The sequence below is a fragment of the Abrus precatorius genome, unplaced genomic scaffold (genome assembly GCF_003935025.1).
Source record: "Abrus precatorius isolate BTA unplaced genomic scaffold, Abrus_2018 Scaffold10, whole genome shotgun sequence".
NCBI classification, from domain to species: domain Eukaryota; kingdom Viridiplantae; phylum Streptophyta; class Magnoliopsida; order Fabales; family Fabaceae; genus Abrus; species Abrus precatorius.
In genome coordinates this window covers 1,181,317-1,209,279 of record NW_020874292.1, presented here as the reverse complement: position 1 = coordinate 1,209,279, position 27,963 = coordinate 1,181,317, and the positions used below count along the sequence as shown (strand labels likewise).

The window sequence follows — 27,963 nt, the reverse complement described above, 5'->3', positions numbered from 1 at the left end:
CTAAAACTTTTCTTCAGAAGCAGCAGAAGATTAGAGTATGTTTAATTTTAAAATTTTTTTTTTCTGTTTTTAAAAATGGAAATTAACATACTTTTACAATTTACTTTTGTAGATTTTTCATTTTTTATATTTTCGTTATTTTTTTCAAATGACATAAATCTTCCTTTAAAAACGATGTTCAAGCAAAATGACCGTCGCTACTTTAATGGATAAATGTTATCACCTCTGAGAGAGTTAATAACTAAGTATTACTCGAATAAATATTCTGAAAGAAACGTGTGTATACAAGCTAATCAAGTTGACAAAGAATGAGAACAACAACTGAAAAATAACTATGATAACTAACTACCATGATAGAATTTAATAAATTATTTCATATGACAATATAATGTGATTAAAAACTACATATATGAGATAAATTGTGTTTTTTTTTCTTTGTTAAAGATAAATCATGTATTTAAAATATAACAAACTAATATGTTTTGTGTGTGTGTTTTGAACTTAAATTTCAAGGATGAAATTCACCGACAATAATTTATTTTTATAATAATTAATTTTAAAATTATATTTATCATATATTTTTATTATTCGACAGTATACAATCTTTTTGTATTAACAATGTATCTAAATTTGTTAATATTAACCATGTATCTAATTTATTTAAAATATATTAATAATTACTATCTTTATATTTATCTAATCATAAATTATTATATTAATAAATCTTATTGATTTAAGTGACAAACAATTTAGTATGCTAAATAAAAAATATTATTAATTTTACAACAATTAATTATATTTATGACGTATTTTAATTAAATGACAACGGGTACATTAGATTAAAATTATTTTTAAAAAACAAACAAAATATGTAACCATTACCAAATAAAATAATATATCAATACTAAATCAACACACCTTTTCGGTGGACAAAGAGTTCACACAGACTTTGAATCATTGTTTGTTTGTAGAAAATTATCATAGTAATTAAACTTACTTTTATATATATCTTACGAGTTCCAAATGGGGGCAGAGCTAAGCACACAAAATAGTTACCAATCCAACTCATGACATTAGAATAATGAATATTGATTCAATTATTGATAAGAATTATAAATAAGAAATTACATGGACAGATCTAGGTTTTGGGCTTGACCCGAGTTTTTATTAGGCTGTGCCTCGTTTTGCCGAAACTTTAATATCAGTGGACAATTTCTTTTTTAACTTTTTTCCAGCGCATTATTTTTTGTTACTAAAAAATTAATTTAAAAGTGTATAAAATACTCTATAGAATTTCAATTATAAAAATGGCTGACAAATGCTGAATGCATCTTGGATTTGAAATTCTAAAAACAGTAAGAAAAAGTTGAAAGAGAAAAAAGTTTGATTAAAAAAACTTTTAATTTGGTAAAACTTAAAAAATATGAACCTGTCTTTTTTTATAAAACTTTTATTTATCATTTAAAAATTTTCAAACAAGTATTATCATGAATTATGTCTTTTCATTCTTTTTAAAAAATAAACTCTCAATAAGCCTTCACGGTACAAGTTATCACACGATGATATCAATTTTTAAATTTAAAAAAATAGAAAATAAATTTGACATTTAACGAGTTTTAAAATTATGGTGGTGCAAATACTAAATTGAGTTTGAACAAGTCTTCATTTTTTGGTCTGAGCTTTATAAAATTCTTATTTTAGGATTTTGTTTGAAATTGTTATTTTTTAAATTTTAAATAAAAATTTCAAAATAAAGCGAGTTATACAATCATTTCTCGTTATTATTAATGATCAATTAAACATATATTTATTTATATTCGATCGCGATGTAATTTTTTTAGTCTTTCTTATTCATATAAGTTTAATGTCTTTCACCGCCTTATTCAAAAAATATAAATGTAAAATATATATTATTAAAAATAATAACAAATATTGTGAGGTTGATGTATGAACTTCTTCTTTTTATATGTCACATATTTTTTATTAAAATAATTTTGTTTAAATTAAGTAATATCATTATAAATAATTTTTTATAAATATTTATTATAATTGTATTTTCTAAAATTTAAGTTTAAGACCATATGCTAGAGTAAAACAATACTTGTTGCTAGTTAATCAATGTGCTCATTAACTTTCTATTTTATGCTTCATGATATTGTAGGATCTTATTATAAATAACAAATAAAATGTCTTGTAAAATAAATTATTCTCTCTATTAATCTATTGTGTATTTGAAAACTAATATTATTTTAATTTTAATTTTTTCACAAATGAAATTAAATTTTATTTGTATATGCTAGGTTTGCCTAATTTGTTTAATTATTTAAATAAAGATTCCATGAGAATAGATTCATGAATAACAAAACGGCAATAAGAAAATTAATTACTTATAAAATTCAACGTGTTTATAGTTCTTCAAAATATATTGTATTTCAGTTTATTTAATATGTGTTTTTTCACTTTTGTATCTCAGTATTTAATTTTTTTATTTTTAATTCTTCTCACCTATGTGCCTCAACCAAAAAAAAAAAAAAAGTGGCACATCATAAAATTTATCACGCGACAATATTTTGAGTTAGTTGCATCAATATTTAATGACAATTAAAGATTAAAATTAATAACATTTAAAAAAGTAAAAAATAAAACTAAAAAAAACAATTTTATGGGAAAAATTATCAAAATGTAATACTTTAAAGAAACACACACACACATATATATATATATATATATATATATATCTTTTTATGTCTAAATTTTTTTTTCGAACTCTAACTTATTAGGATACATTATGAATAACAATAATAATAAAATAAATAAATAAATATTGTATAGTATATCTAGGTAAAGCACAAATTATTTACTACTAATCACATATATTATTAGGATTGATTTTTCCTTTACAATTAGATGATTTTTTTATCGTAATTTTTAATAAAATAAAAATAAAATCTTAATTTTATTTTAGGGTAAAAAACCTTAGGAATTATTACCTTAGTTGTGTTTTTTTTACCATAATATATTAAAGTAAGTTTATTGCACCCATATTTGATATATTTATTAAACTTTTTTTTTTATCTAATTGGACATTAACTTTAGCATTATATATATATTGTTAAGCATCAATGTAAAATAGAATATAAGATATACTTTAATTCATTATATCTTTAAAGAGAGTTAATAATACATGTAAAAAATTATTATTTCAATTTAATTTCTCAAAAGTTTTATTACGAGTTACTTTTAAGAATAATAATTAATAATTAAATATTTTTCTGACATTTAACATACCGTTATATAAAACTCAATTTATGAATTTTATTTTTTATTTTGGTCAATAGAGGTTGTCCTATCCTTGATATAGTACATTAGAAAGCAAGGTGCACTCCTACCTGCACAAGCCCAACTCTGTGCTAGACTGGGCCAAATTCAACATACCTCGTATTGGAGTGTAAAGTCATGGATACTGTATTGAGCTCTTCTTTTTTGTCAAATAAAGAGTATTGAGATTGTGGACCAATAAATAAATAAAGAAAATGGGGCTTTCATTGTGGAAAAGTAAGCTAACACAGTTTCATGTCATCAAGCCCAAAGGTTTTTTTCTTGGACTCTGTAATTGATGGGTTGACTCTTCATATACCATTTTTTATGTTTTTCTACGTACGAAAAAAGTGCTTCGATGTATTTTTTCAGTTGCTCTTTTATTCTATAGGCAGCTTTTGTCTACTGTGGACTGAGTATTGGGATTTGGGCCTCTGTTTGTTAGTCTTAATTGGACAGAATTCTAATTGTTTAGGCTCCACATTTTCAGAACTTAATAAAAAAGAACCCGGCTCGACCCAAAAAAAGAAAAGAAGAGAACTAGCATGTTCCACGACTAAAGATAAGAAAAAATAAAAGCATAGTTAGGGTAGCAAGAAAAACTAAGCATCGATCCATAACCAAATGCAAAAAAGAAGAAAAGAAAAAAAAAGGATCGGAATATTTTGTGTTTTGTGCAATATTGGGTCGGGTTTATTCATTTAGAATAAATGGATTGCTCTTAAATGTGATTACTTTCTTGTTTGTTTGTTTTTCCATTAAAAAGTGCAAGCAGGTGTGGTGTAGGAGAGAAATAATTGGCCTATATTAGAAAATCAAACCTTTAACATCATCGTCCCACTCAATTTTAAACCGATAGTAGATGAATTACAAATTGGTTGACAGATGATGCCATTATCTAATTTCCATCTACATGTAAATGCATTATTGGGATTCATTTTTACTAATTTGTCTGTTGTCTCTTTTTTTAAGGAAACACCTGTTAGTACGAAAACAAATTATATTAATATATACCAAAAACAATTACCAGTATTTTGTTAAATTTTTTAAAAACTTTTGACCTCACCTGCGTATGGTCATGCAACCGAATCTAATGTGACATAAAAATCGTCAATTGTCGTATGATAGAATTCGTATTAAATAGAAAAAGTCTAATTTTTTTAATCCGAAGAATTTGGACAGAGGATAACACAGACAGAGACACAAAATCTATGATTATCTATGATGGACCTATATTTAAGAGATACAGTTGACTGGTTAAAACTAAACATCATAACCTAATGTTGGGATGCATCCTGAGTCTTTCATTTTCAACCAAAAACGTTTACCCCTTTCTCTCTCAATCGCACATTGTCTCCTCTCATGCATAGTGCATACACCAATTCCACTTTGCCGCCCCCATGCAAACCACACCTTGCCCTTCATCTCTAGTAACACCCTACATTTCTACACCACTTCTTCTTCTTCTTTCTTTCCACTCTTCCGCTCCTCATACTCTCATGGAGGAGCGGATCTCATCGCTGCCAACACCACCCCCACAACCTCCTTCTCAAGATTACACCGACAAGAGTCTTAGTACCGAATTACAATTATCCAACATCAATCCCGGCACCTACATTGTCCAGGTCCCCAAGGACCAAATCTACCGTGTTCCACCCCCAGAAAATGCTCGTATCGTCGAGCAATATCGCAATAGTCCTTCTAAGGGGAAAAAGAAGACACCTTGTTGGTGTTTCGTGTTCATCATTATTGTGTTGATTGCCATTGCCACCGTTATAGTAAGCCTTCTAGGTGGGCTTTTTTCCGTAGTACTTAAACCGAAGGACCCTAAGTTTTCCATCCAAGACTTGAATGTTTTGAATAGCACATCCCACCCCAAATACAACGTCACTTTACAAGTCCACAATCCAAATTCAAAAGTGGCCATTTCGTATAAAGAAGGAGGAGATGTTTCCCTATCCTTGAGGCGACAACAGATTGCTTTGGGATCCTACCCAACTTTCTATCAAACCCCTCAAAATTCAACAGCGTTTGGCGTTACTTTAAAAGGCTCAAAAGTCGGTTTCCCTAAGGAGGTGGAGGAAAGCATGACAAACGATAAAAACAAAGTGCATGTCACTTTCTCTTTAACTATTCACGTCCCTGCACGAATGAAAATGGGGCTGTTGCATAGTGGGATAGTGAAATTTGACGTTATGTGCCAAGTGACGTTGGATACATTGGCCAAAACCTCTCATATACTTTCTCAGCATTGCCAAACTAAACGACACTAATTCTTTCAGCTTAATAGCTCGTCGTCTTGACTTGAGACGTAGGTATTGTGAATTTTGAACGTTTTCTTCTTTCATAATGTTTTGATTCTAGCCGAACAAGCATGTTTGAGTGATATTAAAATGTTTGTAAATATACTATTTCTCCGGCAAATATTAGCTGCTTATAATTTCTCACGTGTATTTTTTTTTAATGTTTCGATCAAATTAGCTGTTGATAACTTATGGAGAGATATTATTTACTATGGATGAGTTATCCATTTAACATATCTTGTCTTACAAGTATAAAGCAAGTGACTCATATACTAACCCGTAGATATTTTACGTAGTATTTTATAACTGATATAGTCAAATCAATTGGCTAATTAATGTATAACAATTTTTGTGAAAAGAAGAAAAATATCACACAATCAACGGTGGAACCCAGTGGCAAAATAAAAAATAAGGAAGCATAATTGAAGTTTTTAACTTTCAAGTCATTCTATCACAAGCATTTAGGAGAACAGTTGTTGTCTATATATTATAAGAGAAACGATAACCCTTATTTTAAATGTATCTTTTCATATATCTGTTATGTATATTGATTTTTTTAAAAATAAAATTTAAAAATTATTAATTTGTGAGATAAATAATTTATTTTTTAAAAATTTAATAAATTACAAGAATACATTAAAAAAATATTACTAACATTTTTTATGTTAATAATTCTTGGTTGACCAAAGGGTTTCTCAACTAGGAACGAGACCTGATGTTGAAATTTCACTTGAAGTCAGTTTCTATCCTTTTCGCTATTTATTGTCTTTTTCAAAATCATATGCTGCTCCCAGCCTATTGATAATCAAACGAAATAGTAGATGGATCAACTTTTTAAGGCACTAAAACAAATTGTTTTCGGCATATGAATTCCTTTTATTATTTTATATTGGTCAAGAATAGAGTTAGAATATAAAAATGAGAATGATTCTAATTTGAAAAATAGAAAAATACAAATTTTAATCTTACAATTATACATTAATCCTTAAAATTTTAAAATAATTATAGTTATATGATAATTTAAAAATTCATGTATATATTTTTTTAATTTTAATTATTTAAACAAGATTCAAAATTAATATTCATTATTTTAATTTTTTATACTAATTAAGTATTTGACCGCGTGAGTAATTTCATTTCATTTAATGTCTAATACTTTCTATTATTATGATCAATATAAAAAATCTTTTGTCTTTTCAGACCACTACATTACCTTGAGTCATCCATTCAAATTAACTGAGAGGTAATTGAGCGGTTGTAATTACACATCAATCTTGTATATTTGAATAGACTAGAGAGATAAGAAGAGATCCGGAAGAATTATATGGGTTCTGATAATGAAGTGATATAATGGCAAATGATAAACAAATTATAAAAAATGTTATAAATATTATAATGATCCATTCAATTTAATTGGTATAATACTACGTTGCCCATAGATGTGACCATTTTGGCCACTGAACTTGCTCAATTAAATGTAAGAAACTATTGGTTTATATTTATATATATAACTCAACATATCGACTCCAAGTGCTGTGTAATCATCAATATTTCATTCCTCAACCCTGCTTCTTTCAGGAAAGGAGAAAAAATAAACATTTGAGTGCCGAATGAATTTAATAAGCATTTAATAAGGACGCTGTTTATACTGATTGATGCATAAAATAGGGTTCTCATATTTTTTGTTTAAATACCAACTTTACATCTAAAAAGAAAATGTTAAACTAAAAATTTTCAATAATGTAATAAGTATTCTTACAAAAGTTATAAATAAATGGTAACATTAACTAATATTATTTAATTAAAATTTTAGTAGCATTACTATAAAACATAATATTATTATATTCAATTAAAATTTTTAAAGTATTACTATAAAACATAAAATTCAGTTTCAGATTAAATAACCTAACCATATTATTTATTACATATATTACTTTTCTCTTTTCCACTCCTTTACTCACAATGTACTCCCCCCACCAACTCTTTATCTTTCTCATTGTATATATGCTCGTGCACTAGCCTGCTAGAAGCCAATATATTTGCATCCTTCATACGAGAAGTAATGCGATTGGTCCCATAATGTATCAAACAAAATTGTACATTTTTTTTGAAGTCTGGGGGAATGTATCTGACAATATAAAAGTACGTACCTGTCACATTTTGTCAAGTCGAAACCTGCATAATTGATGCTTTAAAGTGTTGGCGTACCTGGTCAAAAAAAAAAAAGAAAAAAAAAAGAAAGAAAAGAAAAGAAAAGTGTTGAAGTACTTACCTGGTGCTCCAATTATTTTATCCTTTCCTTGTGAACTGGACAATTTTGTGTTTACTTTGATTTTTTTTGTTATGTTTGCAATTGATGTCTGTAGATTCAATATACTAAATCAACGAAAACCATTCAACTCTCCTTAAGGTATCAAGTACGTGCTTATTAAAAATATATCAAGACTTTTTTTATTATTGAAAGTTCAATTTATGGCTCATTCTTTTTTATATGTTAAAGTTTTGATTTTGAATTTGTTCTCAACTTTTTTTCTTTATAGATAAAATGTAATTATCTGTTTCAATTAGTTTACTTTTGATGAAACATTTGTGTTTTAAAAATTTTAAGTGAACTTTTAAAACGATTTGAAGTTTTCGTGAAATTAATGACCTCAATTTTATAACGATATAGTTTAATTACTTTGATGATTTTCTTGTACAAAATCCTAGTTTAAATGAGTTCCAGATTGTTTAAATGAGGATAGTTAATTTAACGACTGGTGTAAGGAGATGTAGTTGCCCCCTTCCATTTTGTGAAATGTGAGTGAATGTTAGTTTTGCATATGATAAAAGGACTCTAATGTTTTTCAGATTATTTCTTATATTTCATGTTTACATTATTGGGCTCTCACAAATTAATCCTGCGAAGAATTTTTCATAATGTATAGATAAAAGATGTTTAAACTAGAAATGAGACAGAAAAAATTAAACTGTATCATTTTAGGCAAACCATATTTGTTCTCTAATCCCAACAACATTGATAAAGTGCAAAAAACTCGATATTCAGTTTCTTAAGTCCATATGCGTGAAAAGGAGAAACAAAAAATTAGAATAGTTGACACATATCGAAACTCTTCCTTCTTAAGAACTGAGTGGTGTACATTGGTGTTATATATGGTGTTAAGTACCACTCATTAAAAGTTGCAGCTTCTGGGTAAGGAAAGGTAACATGCCAGCCCATATAGGCATTTTCTTTGGCATTGTTTAGTCACCAAAGTAAGGTGCTTGCTCGTTATGGTTACATCTGTCCCATTTGAAGAGCTGGCTTGATGCATATAGTAGCCGAAAGCTAGGCTATAAAGCTTAGCTATTTGTTTTGTTTTGTTTTTTTTTTTGTGTATAATCAATTTCTGGTACTTGTCCTTCTAATCAATCGTGAATGAAGGGTTAGATACCAGCAATAATCCTTTTATGCAAACTCAAAATACCCACTATTTTGCTCCCTGCAACAGCGGCAAGGGGTCTTATACTTATCCAATTATTAATTCCCAGATGGTGCTAACAAACAACTTACCATTAATCGACATCGTACGAAGTTTCTTATATTTTGGCGCATTGGATACATGCAATAATGAACAACCTATGTATGCTCGACCCTCAATGCGGGGACCAATTGAAGTCCTTCGGCTGAGACACGCCTATGACTGGGAAGATCCATTATTGAGAATCTCTTTGGAAAAATAAAGCATTGCAGAGAACCACATGACTGGTAGCTAGTTAGTTTAATTTTTAAATGGAAATAATAGCACTTGACTAATATTTAATTAAACAATAACCATATAATGGTTGAGGATGTGAGAATATTTTATGGTGGTACTGGGAACTGAAAACGTTTTAAATAAATATCCAAATCAGATGGGTTTGGTCTGTCAACTTGTGAACGCCGAGTGTATTCTAGTTACTAAACTAACTAGGATATTTTTTTGAGTTTCATTATTTGAAATATTAAAGAATTGTCATTGTATGAACTACTGTTATATATAATAATAAAAATGTTAACTTTGAGGATGGTTGATTTTTTATATAATTAGAAGTGACAATTTTTATTATATTAAAAAATGTACTATTTTTAAATTATATACTATTTTATATTTCTCTCTTTTATTATTTTTATACACACATATAAAAATATATTTTTAAATTAAAAAAGACAACTTTTTATTGTCCCATTTTTGTATTTAAAAATATTTTCCTTCTTCATTCCCAAGTGTGGTTTATTGGGAGCATAAAGCTTGTAACCTATTACGAAAAGGCATGTAAATCTTAAATTGCCTCGATATAACCCATAATAGGAAATGAAATATGTAACCTGCAGGCTTTATATTTTTATCACTTACAACTAATGGATAATACTTAACATGAATGAAAGCTGTTGGACTTTAGCATAATCAAAGTGAGATGAGGCCTGAGGGGTTCAGATGGGTGTGTTGGGGAGTGCCCGTTTTCTACCAATAATTGGAGCTTCTAAGACTTTGTTTATTTCAGTTTAAGGCACCGACGATGAAACTGAATCTAGTGGCAACCTATCTTTACACGTATGAAAATGAAGGCATGGGTTCTAAGGCTTGGAAGCATGTTTGGTGTCCCCATTAAGCATCCCAATGTCTTCTGCAAATCAAGCACTTTGAGTGGATTCCAACTCTTCTTCAACCATTTATAAGATTCATAATGTAGTGGGTTTCCCTTTCACACACCTAACCCTTTGAAAATAACCCATAAACTAAATATCAGATCTCTTCCATTTTATAAAATATTACTATTTTGAGATTCCACTTGGATAATATTTGATTGAGGTGGGCTCTGTCAAATCTAGGTGCCCAATGGTTTAGTACACCATCTCTTTGTGAGCATTTAAAGGCTCTGTTTCGGTTAAATATCCTAATTAAACAAGTTGAGGGACTTGAGGCTTTCAATTGTTAAGAGTAAGGAATGTTGGGAATTAGAGTCAATATCTGTCCTCTGCCGCAATAAGTGCTTCTCTTAATTAGTTTATTATCCCAGATCTTCGCTTTATAGCTTTAGGAACTGTCCTAATTATATAATCAAGATCATAATTAATAAATTATGCGCTGATTTAGAGTTTCTGGCTCCCTGTGATGGTGCCAGCCGCTCCAACTCTTAATCCCATTAAATTAAGCTTATTAAATTTAACCCTTGGGCTTATGTCTCTTTCTATCTCTTTGTGTGGCAAAGGGACGATGATAAATGCCTAGTATACAATTTGGGAGGTACATGAATGACCTTGTTTACCTAGTGATAATTTGAGCCTAATATTGTCACATGTATAGCTTGTTCAATTTTATTTTCCTATATTTATTTGGTAACTACGTGACTAAGTTCACAGCACCTTGACCATGTGGTGGAATGGGGTTTGTGGGTAATAATGGAAGTGTCCTTGAGAGCTTTATGATTCAATGATGGATATAGCGTAGTGTTAATTCTTTGACATGTTTGTTGTCTTATTAGCTAGTTTAGTGATGCGATGCATAATTCGGGACAGGAAATAGTAGGCAATAAAAACAGAAACATGGGTAATCGATAATCAAAATACAAAGGAGGACCCATCACGGTAACAGCTTGTCATAGTATCTATGCTTCCATCCAAGGTTTGAATTTAAACCCTTTGAACAATTATTACTTTGTGATTGAGAAAGACACGCAAGCCAAAGTATGATTTACAAAGCTTTCTGTGTGGAGCTAGAACTCATCCAATGTGCATTTATTTGTCTCACTTGGATTTTATTTCATTTTATTTATTTTTTGCTGCTCACACTTGCATCTATCATCAAACTATCTAACTTTACAACACGACTCCTGATGATAAGGACTTGCGTGTGTAAATTAGATAGCATTGCCGAATAGATAAAACGGAATAAAATTTATGTACTAATCCTTTTTAATTAAATTAGAATGTACTGTTTTTTTATGTCGTTATATTTTTAAAACACACAAAAATAAAAAATAAAGCATGTTCTATTTCTTCCTTTTAAACTCGTATATCAAAAGCTACTTTAAACTACACGATTAATGAAAATAGGACAGTTAAATGAAATTAAAGAATGTCATGTTTCATATGCAATATAATGTATCTTGATGGAATGTGTTTTTATTTCATTCTATTATAAAATATTCAAATAAAAAATGGTAATTTCATTTTATTCTATTTTACTATAATATTTTATTTTCTTCATTACTAAATAATCAAAACTAGCGTTGAAAAACTTCCATTTGCTAGTGAAATTAAATAAATCAATTTTTAAAAAATAAAAAAAACTTGTAAATTTTTTAAAAAATAACTATGATATTTTTAATTTAAGTAAAGATATATTGTGAGAAATATTTGTTTCCTAGACAAAATAATTAAAAGTTAACAGCTGTCATCCAGACATGCATCAGTACAATCTCAACGCGAGTGCAGTGCTCAAGCAGTAGTACACAATGTCACATTGGTGACAATCAGTACATAGAATTTTTTTAAGCAAAAGATGTACTAAGTATCATGTCATGTGTGCAAATGATAAGAATTTGAGAAATGAGAAATGAGGAAAGAGTTCATTTAACTATTTTCTTTATGTTTCTTTTCTTTTTCCAATATATATATATATATATATATATATAAATTAAAAATATATGTAATTTCTTTTATTTATGTTAGTTTTTTAAAAACTTTTTAATACAGTTTTTATTATTTTTTAAAATTTTATGATAAGCGTGTAAAATTTTTCAAAATAAATAATAATACTGATAGAGATCAAAATACAGTAATGAATATAATTTAAGATGTGTACATAAATAGATAAATAAAAGTAAATTAAATTTTCAAAAATATATATGCAAATAAAAAACAAAATAAATATTTAATTTTATGTGGATGATTAAAACTATATTTTAAAAAATATAATAGAACAATGTTCTCATGTTCTCATTTAACACATGATTTTTTAAATTTATTTATCTATCTTTTTTCTCTCGCTAGAACCTTAGTCATGTGGTTTAATTTTTATTTTAATTAATGAATTAATATTAATATTAATATTTTTTTTATATTCTCATAAAATAATCTTGACAAGTATTATATTTGACCTCTACAATGTATAAAGATTATGAAAATATACAAGAGTATTTTTAAAGAAACAATAATAAAATTAAAAATATTTATTGTATTATAAAAATAATTTAGTACTTATATTTTAAACAGTTAAAATTATTTTATTTAAATATATTTTTTCATTTTATTTTCCTATTTATGAACATAATATAATTAAGAATAATATAATTAAGAAGTGCAATTAATAATTTCAACTTATTAATGAGTGTCTTAATAGTAATAATTAATAAATTGATATTTTCTTACCAAAAATTATGATAAAAGTGTATCGGAAGTCACGTTGAGTATATAATGAAAAATTTTTCTTTTATAATTTTTAATTGTTAACTTATACTTTAGGAATACTTGTTAACGATATTCTAACATTATTTTTTTTAATAATATCTGCCATTCGTTTTATGAAAATTGTATAATTTATTTTAAAAAAACTAGATATAAATATGCATACAATTAAACTAATAATAATTAAAGTTTTTTAAAATTAAAAAATCGAAGAAATAAGCTGGAAGAAAATTATACTCTAAAAGTTATTACTAATAATATTTTAACAAAAAATTATTAATTTTAATTACTTAAAATTAAATTTAAAATTTATTCATGATAAAATTTTTATTTTTTTTAATCAATACTCTGAAAGCATATTAACATTTGGCAAGATTCTTACAAATCAATCTTATAATATAAATTTAAATAATATGAATTAATTAAGTATTGAACCATAAAAAATTGTAATTATTTTTATTTGAGCCTTTATTTTTATTTTTTTTAAATTATTCGGTAATAATTCTTTTATCATATGGTTAATTTATTTACTTTTATTAATATTTGATTCATTTAAATTAATATTATAATTTTTTATTTAATCTCTTTAAATATCATGCTTTCTCATGATATTTTTAATAAATATCATGTTAAAATATATAAAAAATTCACATAAGTTTTACCAAATAAAATGTTCACATAAGTGAATGTATTCTTTAGCCAATATCTACAATATGTGTTCAAAGGTTATATTAAATAAATAAATAATAATAATTTTTTTATTAAAAGATATAACATTTAATGTTATTTATACATTAAATTCTGTAATATTCTAACATTCACAAATTTTTTTATCGTGGGTTCCTGATTACACTTCAAAGAAATCGTAAATTTAAACGTAACTACTAATATTTTTATTTTTTATTTTTAATTCTTTAATAAATTCTCTTAACAGTTCCATTGATAAAAGGTAAAAAACCGAAAGATTAATGTCTCTGATCGTGGAAACGAGGGTAAACGACACCAAATTCAAGATTTCACATTGTTTTTGTATCTTCGGCTTTCTTTAGCCTTCACTTATTGGATGCCAAATTGAAGAAACCGGAGTTCCCGAGAACACTGCTATCCATAACTTACTTGAATTTTCAATATGCAAAATTTTAGTTTCGCATTTTGTTTTTGTGTAAAATAGTTGGAGAAAAGTGAAAAATAAAAAGAAAAAAAAATGTAATTAGTGATATATATGATCAAAATAAATAAATATAAAATAAAGTAAACACTATAAAATTATAAAAGTTCTTTCAATAAATGGCATATGTAGTGGGTCAGACTCTCATGCCCACAAACTTGTAGTTTTGCCAAAATCGAGGTCAAAATATTATAACAATCACTGTAACCATAATATTGTAAACAATTTTTTTTTTTTGCTAATAAACAATTTTTTTATAAAGAATGTCAACTCCTGTATATAAAATCGATTTATATAAATATTAGTTTTTGATTTAAAATATTTAATATATTACTAATATAAAGTATAATAAATATTATTTTTTAATAAAATTTTACCATTTTATATATTTAAAATTAGTCTTAAATTTGATGTAATAACACTACTTTTATTCATTTACTTAAAAGACATTTTATTTATCTTATTTTTAAAATAATACTATGATCTTTCCGATTACGTTATTATTTTACGTCATTCATAATAAACAGATAAAAAGGATAGAAGATAACATAAGAAATGTTTATTTTAACATGTGTTCAAGCACCTAATAAAACATTATTTAATAATATTTTTGTTAAAAATTATAGTATTTAATATTATAAATATATCAAATTATATAATATCTTATATTTCTTAATTAAAAAATATTATAGATAAATTTTTAGTATCTTTTCTTAGCTATACGTTAGAAAGCAATATAAGAAATTATTGAGGTTCGTGTGGTAAGCCGTATTACCATTACTGCATTGCTTAAAATTTCAATTCGCGGTCTCTCTTTCTTAATTGAATTTAGTTTATATCAGGTACGATTGAAAACATGATTGGAAAGTACTACTGTACTTGATAAACATTTAGATTGACGAACACACCTCTTTCATGCTAAAAGGCTACCTTATTAAATGCAGCAATGAAAACGGCTTTGTTGAGGTATCTTTACTCAGATGGTTGCAAATCGTCAAAACAAAACAACAAATGGAATAATTATTAATACAAAACGTTATGAGAAACTTCTTATATATGTGGATGATTACTGTATTAATTAAAATTCCTAAACTAACTCATTTTTGCATTTCAGAATGTCTAAATCAGCTTTTCAAGTTGCAGTTCGTAATTATCTTTTTCAGTATATATTGGCCACATGTACGATAAGTACAATTCATAGCAACAAAGTTGACGGGCCATTTGCAACTGCGGCATAAAACATCTGCCTTTCACTATCCGCATGCGCATGCAAACGTGTGTAGGAATCTATCTGTTCGGACTTTGTCCATAAAAATTTAGATCATGGAATAATGCTATTTTCCATTTTCAACATCAAAGCAATACAATTCGATCCACCCCTTCACCATTAATTCTTGGGTGGTGTCAATTCCTTCAACTGATCATCTACAATCTACAACTCTATGCACTTTTTGGACTTACACTACTCGATCTTTTCCACTCCACCAAACGCCGCAAGAATTGCTCGACCTGTGAGTATGCATAAGGATATTGTTATTTATTTCCCAGATTCACCATTCGTATTAAAGTAAAGATACAAAAGATTTATGCTTGAATTTAACTCATGTTGGATGAGATATATGGACTTGCCTCTGATGGATCTTGCAAGGTGTAGGAAGCATCTGTTTCTTTTGGAACTCTAGAAACGAGAATCCCAATTCCTTGACCCCTACTGCGCAAAACCTGATGATTATATTATATCCATAATATGTTAATTAACAAGTCAGTTAACTAAAAATTAAAATATGATAATGAAATATAGCTAGAATAGCAATATGCTTTTAACTAGCTAGCTAGGTGGCGGCATTGTTACCTTAAAAGCATCCTCATCAGTTCGATCATCACCGATATAGATTGGGAATACGTCATTAGAATTCTCGTATCCTAAAAATATGCAAATAATATTATAGTGAATAAAGACATAAATAAATAAGACTTATAATATAGGTCTCAAAGCAAGGGTATATTGCATGAACATATATACTCACCTAACGATTTTAACAAAAATTCAAGAGCCTTGCCCTTGTCCCATTTGATTGTTGGACGGATCTCAAGCACTTTTCTCCCTTGGGTTAGCCTAAGTTGTGGGTATTCATTGAGCACCAATCTAACTTTCTCCGCCAACGTTGCCCAGCTCTAAGAAAAACAGAGGTGGTAAAAATGGTTATTTAAAATGGTGTTACCCAACAATGAATGTGTGTTTGGCGTGTGCGTGTGGGTTTGGAAATTCTACTAATTCAGCAATTATATATAGTATGTTGACCGGTACCTTTTCGTCAACACAACGGAAGTGCACGGACAAGCAAAACTTATTGTTCTCAACCGTAGCCCCTGGGACAGACTTTGTTTTTTCTAGCAAGATCTTGTACACCTGAAAATTTTATTTTTGATAACGTGTCACGCGGTTAACATCTTATGTGTTGTCAAATGCCAATTTGGTGGCCATAGAAATTTGCATAAGGGAGAAAAAAAACGAACCTCGTCGATCATGGGCAGGAATTGACTCGCAGGTTGAAACAGCACTGCTTTATTATTACCCTGAAACAAAGTAACAAATCACAAACTAAGCACAAAGAACATAAAGATAGAATCTTCAAGACACTAATTTGTTTCAAAAACTCTCTCACTTTCTTTGGGCTTTGGCTTTTTGTTGGTCCAGTGATGTCCATGCCATGGCTTCCAGCATAGTACAGTTCTGCCAATTTTACAAAGCTATACACCTAAAAAAAATCCGAAAGGACCCAAATTAATTATCAAATTTATAATAATAAACAATATCTTCCAAGTCATTTTTATATTTCTTTTGCTTTGAAGAAAATGTACCTTGTCTCTGCACCTTCCCGTCACGATGGCTGTGGGAAAATGTCTTGCTATGCCCTTTAGCGTGGCTCTCATCTAATTTGAGAAAACAAAGACTCAAATTAATCACAAACATAACCTTTATTATATAGATACGTACGAATGAAACGCGAGGGAACAAAAGGAAAACCTTTCTAGACATGAAAGCTTTTTCTGGATCTGAAACAATAGGGGAGAGAGTTCCATCGTAGTCAAGAAAAACCACAATCTGCTTTCCTTTGGAATTGCATATTATCTGATCAAACACGTTCAGCGCTGAAGGATGATAAAGCTGAAAACAGTATTGCCAAATAGAAGTTCAAGTCAGCATAAGTAACCAATAACCATTGATATCTATATATGTGTGTGTGTGTGTGTTCCTAGATGTTGTGCTTACAATCCAAGATCGTTTTTCTTGGTTTTCTGATTTTACACGAGTTGGGGAAGAAGCTCTCATTGAATCAATCCAAGCACTAACTTTAGCTCCTTCCAACCTTCTCATAAGATTCTTATGGGGCAAGCTCCAAAACCCACCAAGCACAGCCAGGGAATCGGGCACTGTCAGCATAAGCGTGTTAATAACATCAGGAGCCACCACATTTTGGTTCGTCATGTTATCTTCCCTTTAAAGTTCAAACCCTTTTGATACTTAATTACTTGAAACTTGTGGGTAAAAGTAATGAATAATCTGAGGAAATTGTGGAAGCAGGGTAATGGAAATAAAGGGGTATTAAGGAGTGGAGAAGAGATGGTGTCTATGGTACGTGGCTTGTTACTCAGCTGAATAAGGGGCTTTTATAGGAAGAAAAAAGTTGCGGGAGAAAAAAAATTTGTTTGGACTTCACCGGGTGGCTTTGGCTAGCTCGAGTGACAAACGAGCGAGGTGTGTCTGGTCAATTTATAAACTTGGGCTTCACTGCACAAAACGACGAAACAACCACTTCTCTTCCCTGCTTCTTGTACTTTTCAGCAACCATATACTAAATATATGCAAATGGAGGGGCCACCATGATCCCACAGCTACCTCCTTTTTATTTTCTTTTGCTCCAGTAAATAAAAGTATACATAATAATTTGGAACCTTCACTGCAAAGATCATGTTGTTTCGTTACATTTACCACTTATTTCCTTCCTTTATCCTATCCCGGTTAAAAAGGACGTCTCGTTTCTAAAAGACGCTCATAATTGTTTCAAAAAAGTTACTTGTATAGTATATCCTCAGCATTTTGTATAAAGAAAATGTTCAAGTACATTTTTAAGTATTTTCAGTGTTATTTTTTGAATTAACATTTGAATTTTGTTTAAATAATTTATGAAATGTTTAATGTTTAATTTTTTTATTCAAATAAATTTTATTCTTAATTAAAAATAACATAAAATATTTGAGGAATGTACATAAGTTTTGCCTTTTCTATAGATAATTTTATAAGGGATGGTATTAAAATTAAAAAAAGGACAAGGTTTAGATCTTTTTCTGACTTTGGATAAAATTTAACATTTTGATTGGAAAATTTTGAGTAAAAATTTTAAAAACAGTTATTTGTTTCCATTTGTGAAAAAATTGAATAAAATAAAAAAAAAAGGTCAACAACATCATCAAATTTTGAAAAATTTTAAAATATAGAAACATAATTGATTAAAACAATAAAAATCACAATTGCACACGATAAAAATAAAGAGGTTAAAAAATACAACTAAATCAATTTTAAATTAACAATACAAAAATCAGGGTTTTTAGTTTATATAAACAAAACTTAAGTGTCACTCTAGATTGTTTGCAGTAGTATTTTTTAATTAAAATTTTGTTTCAATAGCCTGAGTCAATTTTCAACGTGATCTTCTATTATTTATATTACTAAAATAAAATTTTCATTTTAATAAAAAAAAAGATGACCATAAATATTCAAAATATTGTACATAAATTGTCATCTTTTAATTTTGACCGGAAGAGTAATTTAATGGTGAGCACGAAGCGAATTTTACGTTGTAAAATAGCAGTCTTAGTGAACTAACATGAGGAGATGGGGAGGAGTTAGGACCACATATAATTTACTCCACTCAAATAATTTTTATTGTCTTGAGCTTCGTGAGGTTAGAATTGCCAGCTAATATAAATGAATCTTGCTAGCCATAACATGCATATTGACAAAGGTTTCTCTCAGATGGTTCAACCAAAAACACACACAAAAAGCCTCAGATGGTATTATAATTTGCTTTTATAGTTATATTTTTTACATTGCAGCAATATTGATTCTGAGGGAAAATATGAACTTAGCTAAAGTAAAACATCATATCAGTTGCAAAATTGAGAGAGAAACCATGTTGGAAATCAATATACATAATGGCTTACTATTTTGCTTGTGCAATCTCTACCAAAGACTTAGAAGATCAATTTCATTTTTTTTAGTTTGCCTTCCAAAAAAATAAAAAAACAAGGCAAGTGATCATGCTTGACTTACGTTTAGAAGCCTCTTCATCTTCTTTTCATTGATCTCACAAAGGAGACCTTTCTATCTCTCATATGTAGGTATTCAAACTTCTCCAGATTCTTTACTTTTTACTATCTTGTCAATTATATTCCTAATTTCAATTTTGCTTGAGTACCATATTATGTGCCATTACAATTTGGAATTAATATAGGTACCAAAAAGAATATATTATTGGCACGAGCTATCAACCAGTGATAGATGAACCACTTCATCGCCCCTTGTATAGTTTCACTTGAACAAAAACAAGCAGCACCTACCTAACTTGCTAAATGTAGCAAACTTCAAAACAAGGGGCATTAACACTTTTTTTTCTTTATTTCCTTTATTTATTATATTTAATTCCGTTTCTCGTCTTCCATCAATTACGTTAATGATAGCTAGTATGCATGTGTATAGGCCATTCAGCATTTAGTTCATGCGTATTCCTTGTCATTGTTAATCAATTATCTGTAATATATCTTCAATTTGATTTTGTCAACCCCTAATAGTAGCGATTGGCTTCACAATCATAGGTATATAAAATATCAACCATTTGATTGTAAAGACTAAGGGGTATGATTTTGATAAGTTAATGTCCAGAGTTGCAATCATTATTTTAACAATATTGAGAGAATTATGCTAGCAACTTCAATCATTGTTATATAAGTACATATATATATATATATATATATATATATATATATTTAACTTATGCAACATTAACGTCTGATTTCCTAATTAACATTGTAATCTTGCATATTTCCCTCAAAATCGCACTATTCGTTATAAATGAGCCAATTTCACAGTTAATTTGAGAAAATGCCATTTGTAAAGAAAATCATTTTGTATTACTAATGACATGTAAAATTTTAAAATATGACTTTCTCATTTTATACTAATTAAAAGTAATAGTGTTGCATAAATTTATTATATTTATAAGAGTTCGATAAATTAATGTTGAACTTATAATTAAAACAATATAACTTTCTCGTTTACTTGCCATACATTTTATTCAAACAGCACTTTTTTCCCTCAGGAAAATGGAAAATCCGAGATCTTGTCCGGATTGCTTAATACATCTGAATAACTGTCTCAGAAGCATTAGTATGTTTTTTTATTACTCTTTATTATTGTATCAAAACTTATTAAATCATGCCAGTTTCAATTTCTCTAAGAACGATCGACACAACACTCAATAATTAAAAGTTAATTAAGCAAATTGAATAAAAATGTTATTAATCTATCCATTAATTTGTTGAAAATTCAAAAAGGTTTGCATGGCTCCAGTAAAATATATTCAAAAGCTATGTAATTTTCTTCTAGCGCTTTCTTGTTCTTTCCATATATCTACAAGTTCGTAGCCCCACCTACAGTCAAAACCGGTGGCTATGGAGATTCTTCCAGGTAAACTTCCATGTCAAAACGAGGCTAGTGAATTTCCAAATTCAAACTTTGATTTTGTTCATATTTTTTTCACAGATGATTATATGTATAGTTGATATCAGTGAATCCTGATTCATTATTGATTATTCATATTCCTCTTTCTAGAACTGGTTTTTATGTATTTCCTATTGCATTAAGTCATGAGGGAACATAATAGGTTAGCATTGCATATGAAAACAAAATTTAAGTGGACCAAACTGCCATAACTGCGGTGGACTTTGGAGGCTCTTTTGAATCATATGTTTGTCGCTGTTATTAAAGAATAAGAAAAAAAGTCAAATAATCTGACTAAGCAAAGTTTCAATGTTGCTTCCAACGGAAACCAAAGATAGAAATTTAATAGCAAAAGGTCCCAAAACGACAAAGGAATTTTAGCAACTAGGATGCTTTTCCTGACTGCTTTTCCTATGTGTAAATTTTACAGCTGTTCCTCCTCACAGTTTTCTTTTGGAAAGTTTTTGTGAGAATACTAAATTGACATAACAAAATATCGTTCATATATATAAGATGAAAAGGTTAATTTTTAAATATTTAAATAATGAAATTATTTTCTTATATATTTATATATCTATTTTTGTAAAAGGAAAACGATGCTCTTGATCTGATTGCTAAAAAGTTGTTATTTATTAATAGTTAAGCATTAATATAATTTTTAGAAAAACATATTAACAATTAATTTTGTTAACACAAAATATTAATATATATTAATGCATTAACTCTTAATATTTTAATGTAAATTTTAAAAATTTATATTAAGAAGTTTGTTTATTAAATAAAATTATATTAAAAATATACTAATATTTAATGATTTAATTTATTAATAAATGACATTTTGTACACTGGATTGATTCGTGTGGGACTTGTAAGAGAATAGATAGCAGTTATATGGCCACATGTATCCTTGGTGTCCACGATACAATTTTTTCAGTTCTGATTCCATTGGGTGGGAACTAGGAATGAGGATCTTTTACTTTACCTTAACACACCGTATCTTCTGTCTTTTGTTTTGGTGGTACAATTATGTCTTATTATTACCCATGGGATGTCAAGGTATATTAAATTCATTATGAGTAATATTTTTTCAAAAGATGAATGTATAAATAAGGGATATTATTTAGTATTGTTAAACATTGTTAAAATGGTTAATAATAAATTATTCAAGTGTATACTAAAAGTCCATTAAAATAATAATAAATTAATAAATGTTTTAATACAAAACATTTTAATTATTTATTAATATTCTTAAAATACTTATTAACATTTATTTAAAATAATACGGACTCATGGAATAACACAGTAAATAATAGAGAATATGAAAGAGTCCTTTTAAGGCTGGGTTAGCCACTTGACAACTTGTCAAATGGCATCTTAATTATATCCTTCTTTTGCTATATTTTTTTTATACTAACCCTTCAATTATTTTAACAAGATAAGTTAGGAGGTTACCTTTTTTATAGTAATTATTGTATAACACAAGTATATATATATATATATATATATATATATATATATATATATATATATATAATCATTTGACATGTGATAGTGGAGCCCATTGTGTGTATGTATATCAAATAAAAAAATAAAAGCCCAACTACATGTTTTTAATTTATTTATTTTCGACAGAAACCAAATTTATATTTTCTATCATAAAATAATAATAATAATAATAATAATAAATATATACCCTAACTCAAAACAAAAGAATTTTCTATCATATGGTATATTTATTTGTATTATAAGTATTTTTATCATATGGTATATTTATTTTTAATTATTTATACTCTTTACCCCTTTTTTTTTATAATGTTTTACCTTTTTTATTTGAACTAAAGTATGAAACTTATTTTAATTGATCTTATATTATGATCTAACAATAGTTTTATAAATTTTTACTTTTTAAGTTTCTTATTATTTAAGATAATAAATATTTATTATTTCATTTAATTAAAAATTTCTTTCACACTATAAGAGGTAAATATTTAAAAATAAAATAAATTATAAATTATTATAATCTTATAAAACTATTAATAGTTCATATAAATAAAATCCACGCTTATAAAATCTAGTAAAAATAATTTTAAAAATTAGTATAAAATAAATTAAATTTAAGAGGCGTTACAATGTTTATTCAATTTTTTGACTGATTAATAAGGTATTTATTTCATTTAATAAAATACAATATTATTTACTTTTAATAGTGAAATTATATATTAATATACTTTAAAGTATCTATAATTAACTAGTAATTATAATAAAAACATTTACTCACACGTTAATTATAATTAACTTTTCATTTCTTACTTTATTTAAGGTGTGTAAGAATCAATTTTGAATACCTTATCTCTCTTTGTGTGCATGTATATTTTAAAAGTTTAATTTTGTTATAAATTATTATATATATAAATGTCTATATTCATAATTCTTAATCTTTTTTGTAACTTAAGATTTTGTAATCGTTTTGTTTAATTCTCATTTAAAGATATAAGATTTTTCAGTTATAAATTTAGACCTATAAAAGCATATAATTTGTATTAAAGTGAGATGATGTAAAATGAAATTGAAATTCTCTTGTTCTCTCTATATTGCTTTTTCTATTTTCTCATTTGCTCCTTATAATTTTATGTTTATTTCATAACACGTTATCAACACGAGACTCTAATATATATTTTTTCAAGAAAGGAACATTAATATTGATTAAAGGTATGATATTATTTTTTTTAATTTTTTATAGAAATATATCATTATTTGTTTATTTTAATCTTAATTAAAATTGGGTAGAGAAAAGGTTTTGACGAGGATACATTAGAATAAAAAACATTCTTGATTTTTCATGCATAAGCTCTTGCAGCAGCAATACTATAAAAAATTATTAAAAAATATTATGAATTTATTTCTTGTTTTCTTGTGACTGAATAAAATAATGAAGTTTTGATAAAAATCATGAACCTCATTTATCTGACATTGCTTCATTCCCAAAGTAAATATAACAACTCGTGACTGTTGTAACTATGCACAAACTTATTGTCCTGGTAATGGTTATGAACATGGTCGTAGTGATAATCAGAAATATACATTTCCATACTAGAAGTGAGAAAATAGTGAAAAAATTTAAAATGGTAAATGTACCCAAAGCAATGAAAATATGAAAAATATATGCATTGTGAAAGCAAAGGTCACTAGTAATGTATTTGTCATACACTAAAGCATCTTATTAATCTTTATCAAGAATCACTTAAAAATAAAGAAAAAAAGATAGAGATAAATTTTATTTACGAAAATGATAATAATTTTCTTTATAATCAAATGAGCGTTACTCATTTAGATGTTGCTAATTGTTTTGCTGATCAAGATGAAAAAAAAAATTGACCATCTCATTGGTGATAGAAGTATTCAAAAATAAGTTTATTAGTATTTTTATTATTATTGAGTTATTATGTTTTTTCTTATATGTTAATTTATGTTTAATGTATTTTTTTCTCTCTAAAAAATATAGTAATGATTAAATAATTGTTATGTATTATAATTGTTCTTTCATTAATATAGTGATTATTTAAATTAAATTTTAATATAGTTAGTGTAAATAAATAATAATAAATTTTTACCATTCTTTTAGTATCTAATTTATTTTATTATTATTTATTTTTGCAATGAAGAATGAATGTTTTTATGGACGATACCAATAATAAAGACACATATCTTGTTGATAGTGCAACAACTCATACAATTCTCAAAAATAAAAAATATTTTTCTTATTTAGTAATGCAACAAACTAATGTGAGTATTATATCGGGTAGTACAAAGATTATTAAAGGCTCTGGTAAAGCTAATATATTGTTACCTAGTGAAACAAAATTATACATTAATAGTACATTATACTTCACTAAGTCTTATAAAAACTTATTAAGTTTCAAAGATATATGTAAAAATAGATACCATAACGAAATAACAAATGAAGGAAAAGAAGAATACATATATATCACAAAAATTATCTCAAATAATAAATGTGTGTTAGAAAAATTACCTTCTTTTTCTTCTGGTTTATATTATACACATAAATATAATTGAAACACACATTATTGTAAACCAGAAGTTTACAAATCATGATAATTTTTTTCTTTGGCATGAACGGTTAGGCCATCCTAGATCAATCATGATGCGAAAAATAATTGAAAAGTCATGTGGACATTCATTGAAAAACCAGTAGATTCTTCAATCTAATAATTTCTCACGTGTTGCTTGTTCTCAAGGAAAATTAATTAGTCGACCATTACCAGCTAAAATTGAAAATAAATCTATTATATTTTTGGAAGGTATACAAGGTGATATTTGTGAACCTATATACCCATCATGTGGACTATTTAAATATTTTATGATTTTAATTGATGTATCAACGAGATGGTCACATGTTTGTTTGTTGTCAACTCGTAACCAGACATTTGTGGGATTACTTGCATAAATAATTTATTTAAGAGCTCATTTTCCTAATTATCCAATTAAGAAAATACGCCTTGATAATGTTGGTGAATTTACATCTCAAGCTTTTAATGATTATTGTATATCTATTGGGATTGATATTCAGTATCCTATAGCACATATACATACTCAAAATAGAATTGTTGAGTCATTAATCAAGCGTCTAAAATTAATTGCAAGACTATTACTAATGAGATCAAAACTTTCAATTTCTACTTGGAGACATGCAATCTTGTATGCTGCAACACTTATTCGCATTAGACCAACAAGCTATCATACGTTATCCCCTTTACAATTAGTTTTTGGTCAACAACAAAATATTTCTCATCTTAGAATTGATGAATGTGTAGTGTATGCTCCAATTGCTCCACCACAATATACTAAGATGGGTTCTCAAAGAAGGTTGGGAATATATGTAGGCTATAAATCTTTATCTACGATAAGGTAACTTGAGCCAATGACAGAAAATTTATTCACTGCTTAATTTACTGATCGTCATTTTGATAAATCATTTTTTCTTACTTTAAAGGGAGAAAATAAGCATTTGCAAAAGCAGACAAGTTAGAATGAATTATCTTTATCTCATCTTGATCCTTGAACAAAATAGTGTAAATTGCAAGTTCAAAAGATAATTCATTTGTAAGGTTTAGCCAACCAACTACCAAATGTGTTTATAGATCCAAAAAACAGTGACTAAATCATATGTGTCAGCTACTTATACTCCAATCAAAATCAATATTCCAATTAGACAATCTAATGTTGCAAATTAATCTGAATCACCTATGAAGCATATTAGACTTTTTGGTTTCAAAGATCAAAATCCTTGAAAAAAAAAAAGAACTAAGAATCAAGACAACTGAAATGAGAATATAAAGACTCTACAAGAGTCATCGAACATAATCAATATTTTAGTTTCTGAAGAAATACAGATACTTTTAAAATGATAAAATAAAGAGATTTCAATAAATTATGTCATGAATAGAATACAATGGAACCAAAATGAAGTCAATATTGATAATATTTTTTCATTTAATGTAGCATTAGATGTCATAACTGATATAGAGGATCATGAACCAAAATCAGTTAATGAGTGTAGACAAAGAAGTGACTAGGAGAAATGGAAAGATGGAATTGAGGCAGAATTAAAGTCGCTTACAAAATATCAAGTTTTTGGACCTATAGTTTGTACACATGAAGATGTAAAGTCAGTTGGATATAAATGGATTTTTGTGCAAAAAAGAAATGAAAAAGGTGAAATTGTGAGATATAGAGCATGACTTGTTGCTTAAGATTTTTTGCAAAGACCTAGTTTTGATTTTGAACAAACATATTCACATGTAGTTGATGCAAATACTTTTCGATACTTAGTCAACTTAGTAATAATTGAAGGACTTGATTTGCGATTAATGGATATTGTTACAACATATTTGTATGGTTGATTTAATAATACCATTTATATGAAACTCCCTGAAGGTTGTAATTTACCAGATGCATACAATTCAAATTATAGACAAGGTTTTTCAATCAAGTTAAATAAATTTCTTTATGAACTGAAACAATATGGACACATATGGTATAATCACCTTAGCGAATATTTGTTGAAGGAAGAATATAAAAATGATCCTGTTTATCCATGCATTTTTATAAAAAGATCATCTCATAATAGATTTGTCATAATTGTTGTTTATGTTGATGATTTAAATATCATCAAAACTCTTGAAGAAATTTTAAAAACAGTAAATTGCTTAAAAAAAGAATTTGAGATGACGGACCTTGAAAAGACAAAGTTTGTCTTAGATTACAACTTGAATATGTAAAGAATAAAATTTTTATGCATCAAGAAACTTATACTAGAAAGTTGTTAAAACGATTTTATATGGATAAATCACATCCATTGTATACTCCAATAGTTGTAAACTCACTAGATGTAAATAAAGATCCTTTCGAACCTCAGGAGAAGGATGAAGAACTACTAAGTCCTGAAGTACCTTATCTTAGTGCAATTAAAGCACTAATGTATCTTACTTGTCATACACAACATGATATATAATTTGCTGTTAACTTATTAGTAAGGTATAATTCTTCACCTATAAGAAGACATTGGAATGGAGTTAAGCATAAATTTTGTTACCTTAATGGTATAATGGATATGGGTTTATTTTACTCAAATAAATCTAAGTTTAAATTGATTGGTATAGATCACAAATAGGTTATTTGTTTACATGTGGTAGTATAGTCATTTCATGATGATCTATGAAAAAAACTATAATAGTTACATCATCCAATCATGCAAAAATTTTAACATTACATGAGGTAAGTCGAGAATATGTTTGGTTGAGATCTATTATTCAATATGTGCAAGAAACTTGTAGTTTATCTTTGGAAAAAATGATCCCAAGAATAATATGTGAAGATAATATTGCGTGTATTACTCAATTGAAAGAAGGGTATGTTAAATGAGAGAGAACAAATCATATTTCTC

At 27.4% G+C, this 27,963-nt stretch overlaps 2 protein-coding genes across 2 annotated transcripts; one reads left to right on the top strand and one right to left on the bottom strand.

The window, feature by feature from the left end:
* Positions 1–3,338: 3,338 nt before the first annotated feature.
* Positions 3,339–6,011, top strand: LOC113853148 (NDR1/HIN1-like protein 13). The gene has a single exon (XM_027483622.1). The coding sequence runs from the start codon at positions 4,719–4,721 to the stop codon at positions 5,589–5,591; it is 873 nt and encodes a 290-aa protein (XP_027339423.1). The 5' UTR covers positions 3,339–4,718; the 3' UTR covers positions 5,592–6,011.
* Positions 6,012–15,658: 9,647 nt separating this feature from the next.
* On the bottom strand, positions 15,659–17,708 carry LOC113867083 (probable trehalose-phosphate phosphatase J). The gene is made up of 10 exons (XM_027502072.1): positions 17,493–17,708; positions 17,247–17,387; positions 17,081–17,152; positions 16,885–16,977; positions 16,736–16,795; positions 16,527–16,628; positions 16,246–16,393; positions 16,071–16,141; positions 15,848–15,940; positions 15,659–15,727 (listed from the first exon to the last, which is right to left on the bottom strand). Exons 1-10 carry the CDS (start codon positions 17,706–17,708, stop codon positions 15,659–15,661), a joined length of 1,065 nt encoding a protein of 354 aa, XP_027357873.1.
* Between the last annotated feature and the right edge of the window lie 10,255 nt (positions 17,709–27,963).

Coding starts and splice junctions, on each gene's coding strand:
- LOC113867083 (XM_027502072.1), bottom strand. CDS start 17,708: ATGACGAACCAAAATGTGGTGGCTCCTGATGTTATTAACACGCTTATG. Junction 16,796..16,884: donor AAAGCCAAAGCCCAAAGAAA/GTGAGAGAGTTT, acceptor ACTTTGTTTCAG/GGTAATAATAAAGCAGTGCT. Junction 15,941..16,070: donor CTGATGAGGATGCTTTTAAG/GTAACAATGCCG, acceptor TATAATCATCAG/GTTTTGCGCAGTAGGGGTCA.
- LOC113853148 (XM_027483622.1), top strand. CDS start 4,719: ATGCAAACCACACCTTGCCCTTCATCTCTAGTAACACCCTACATTTCT.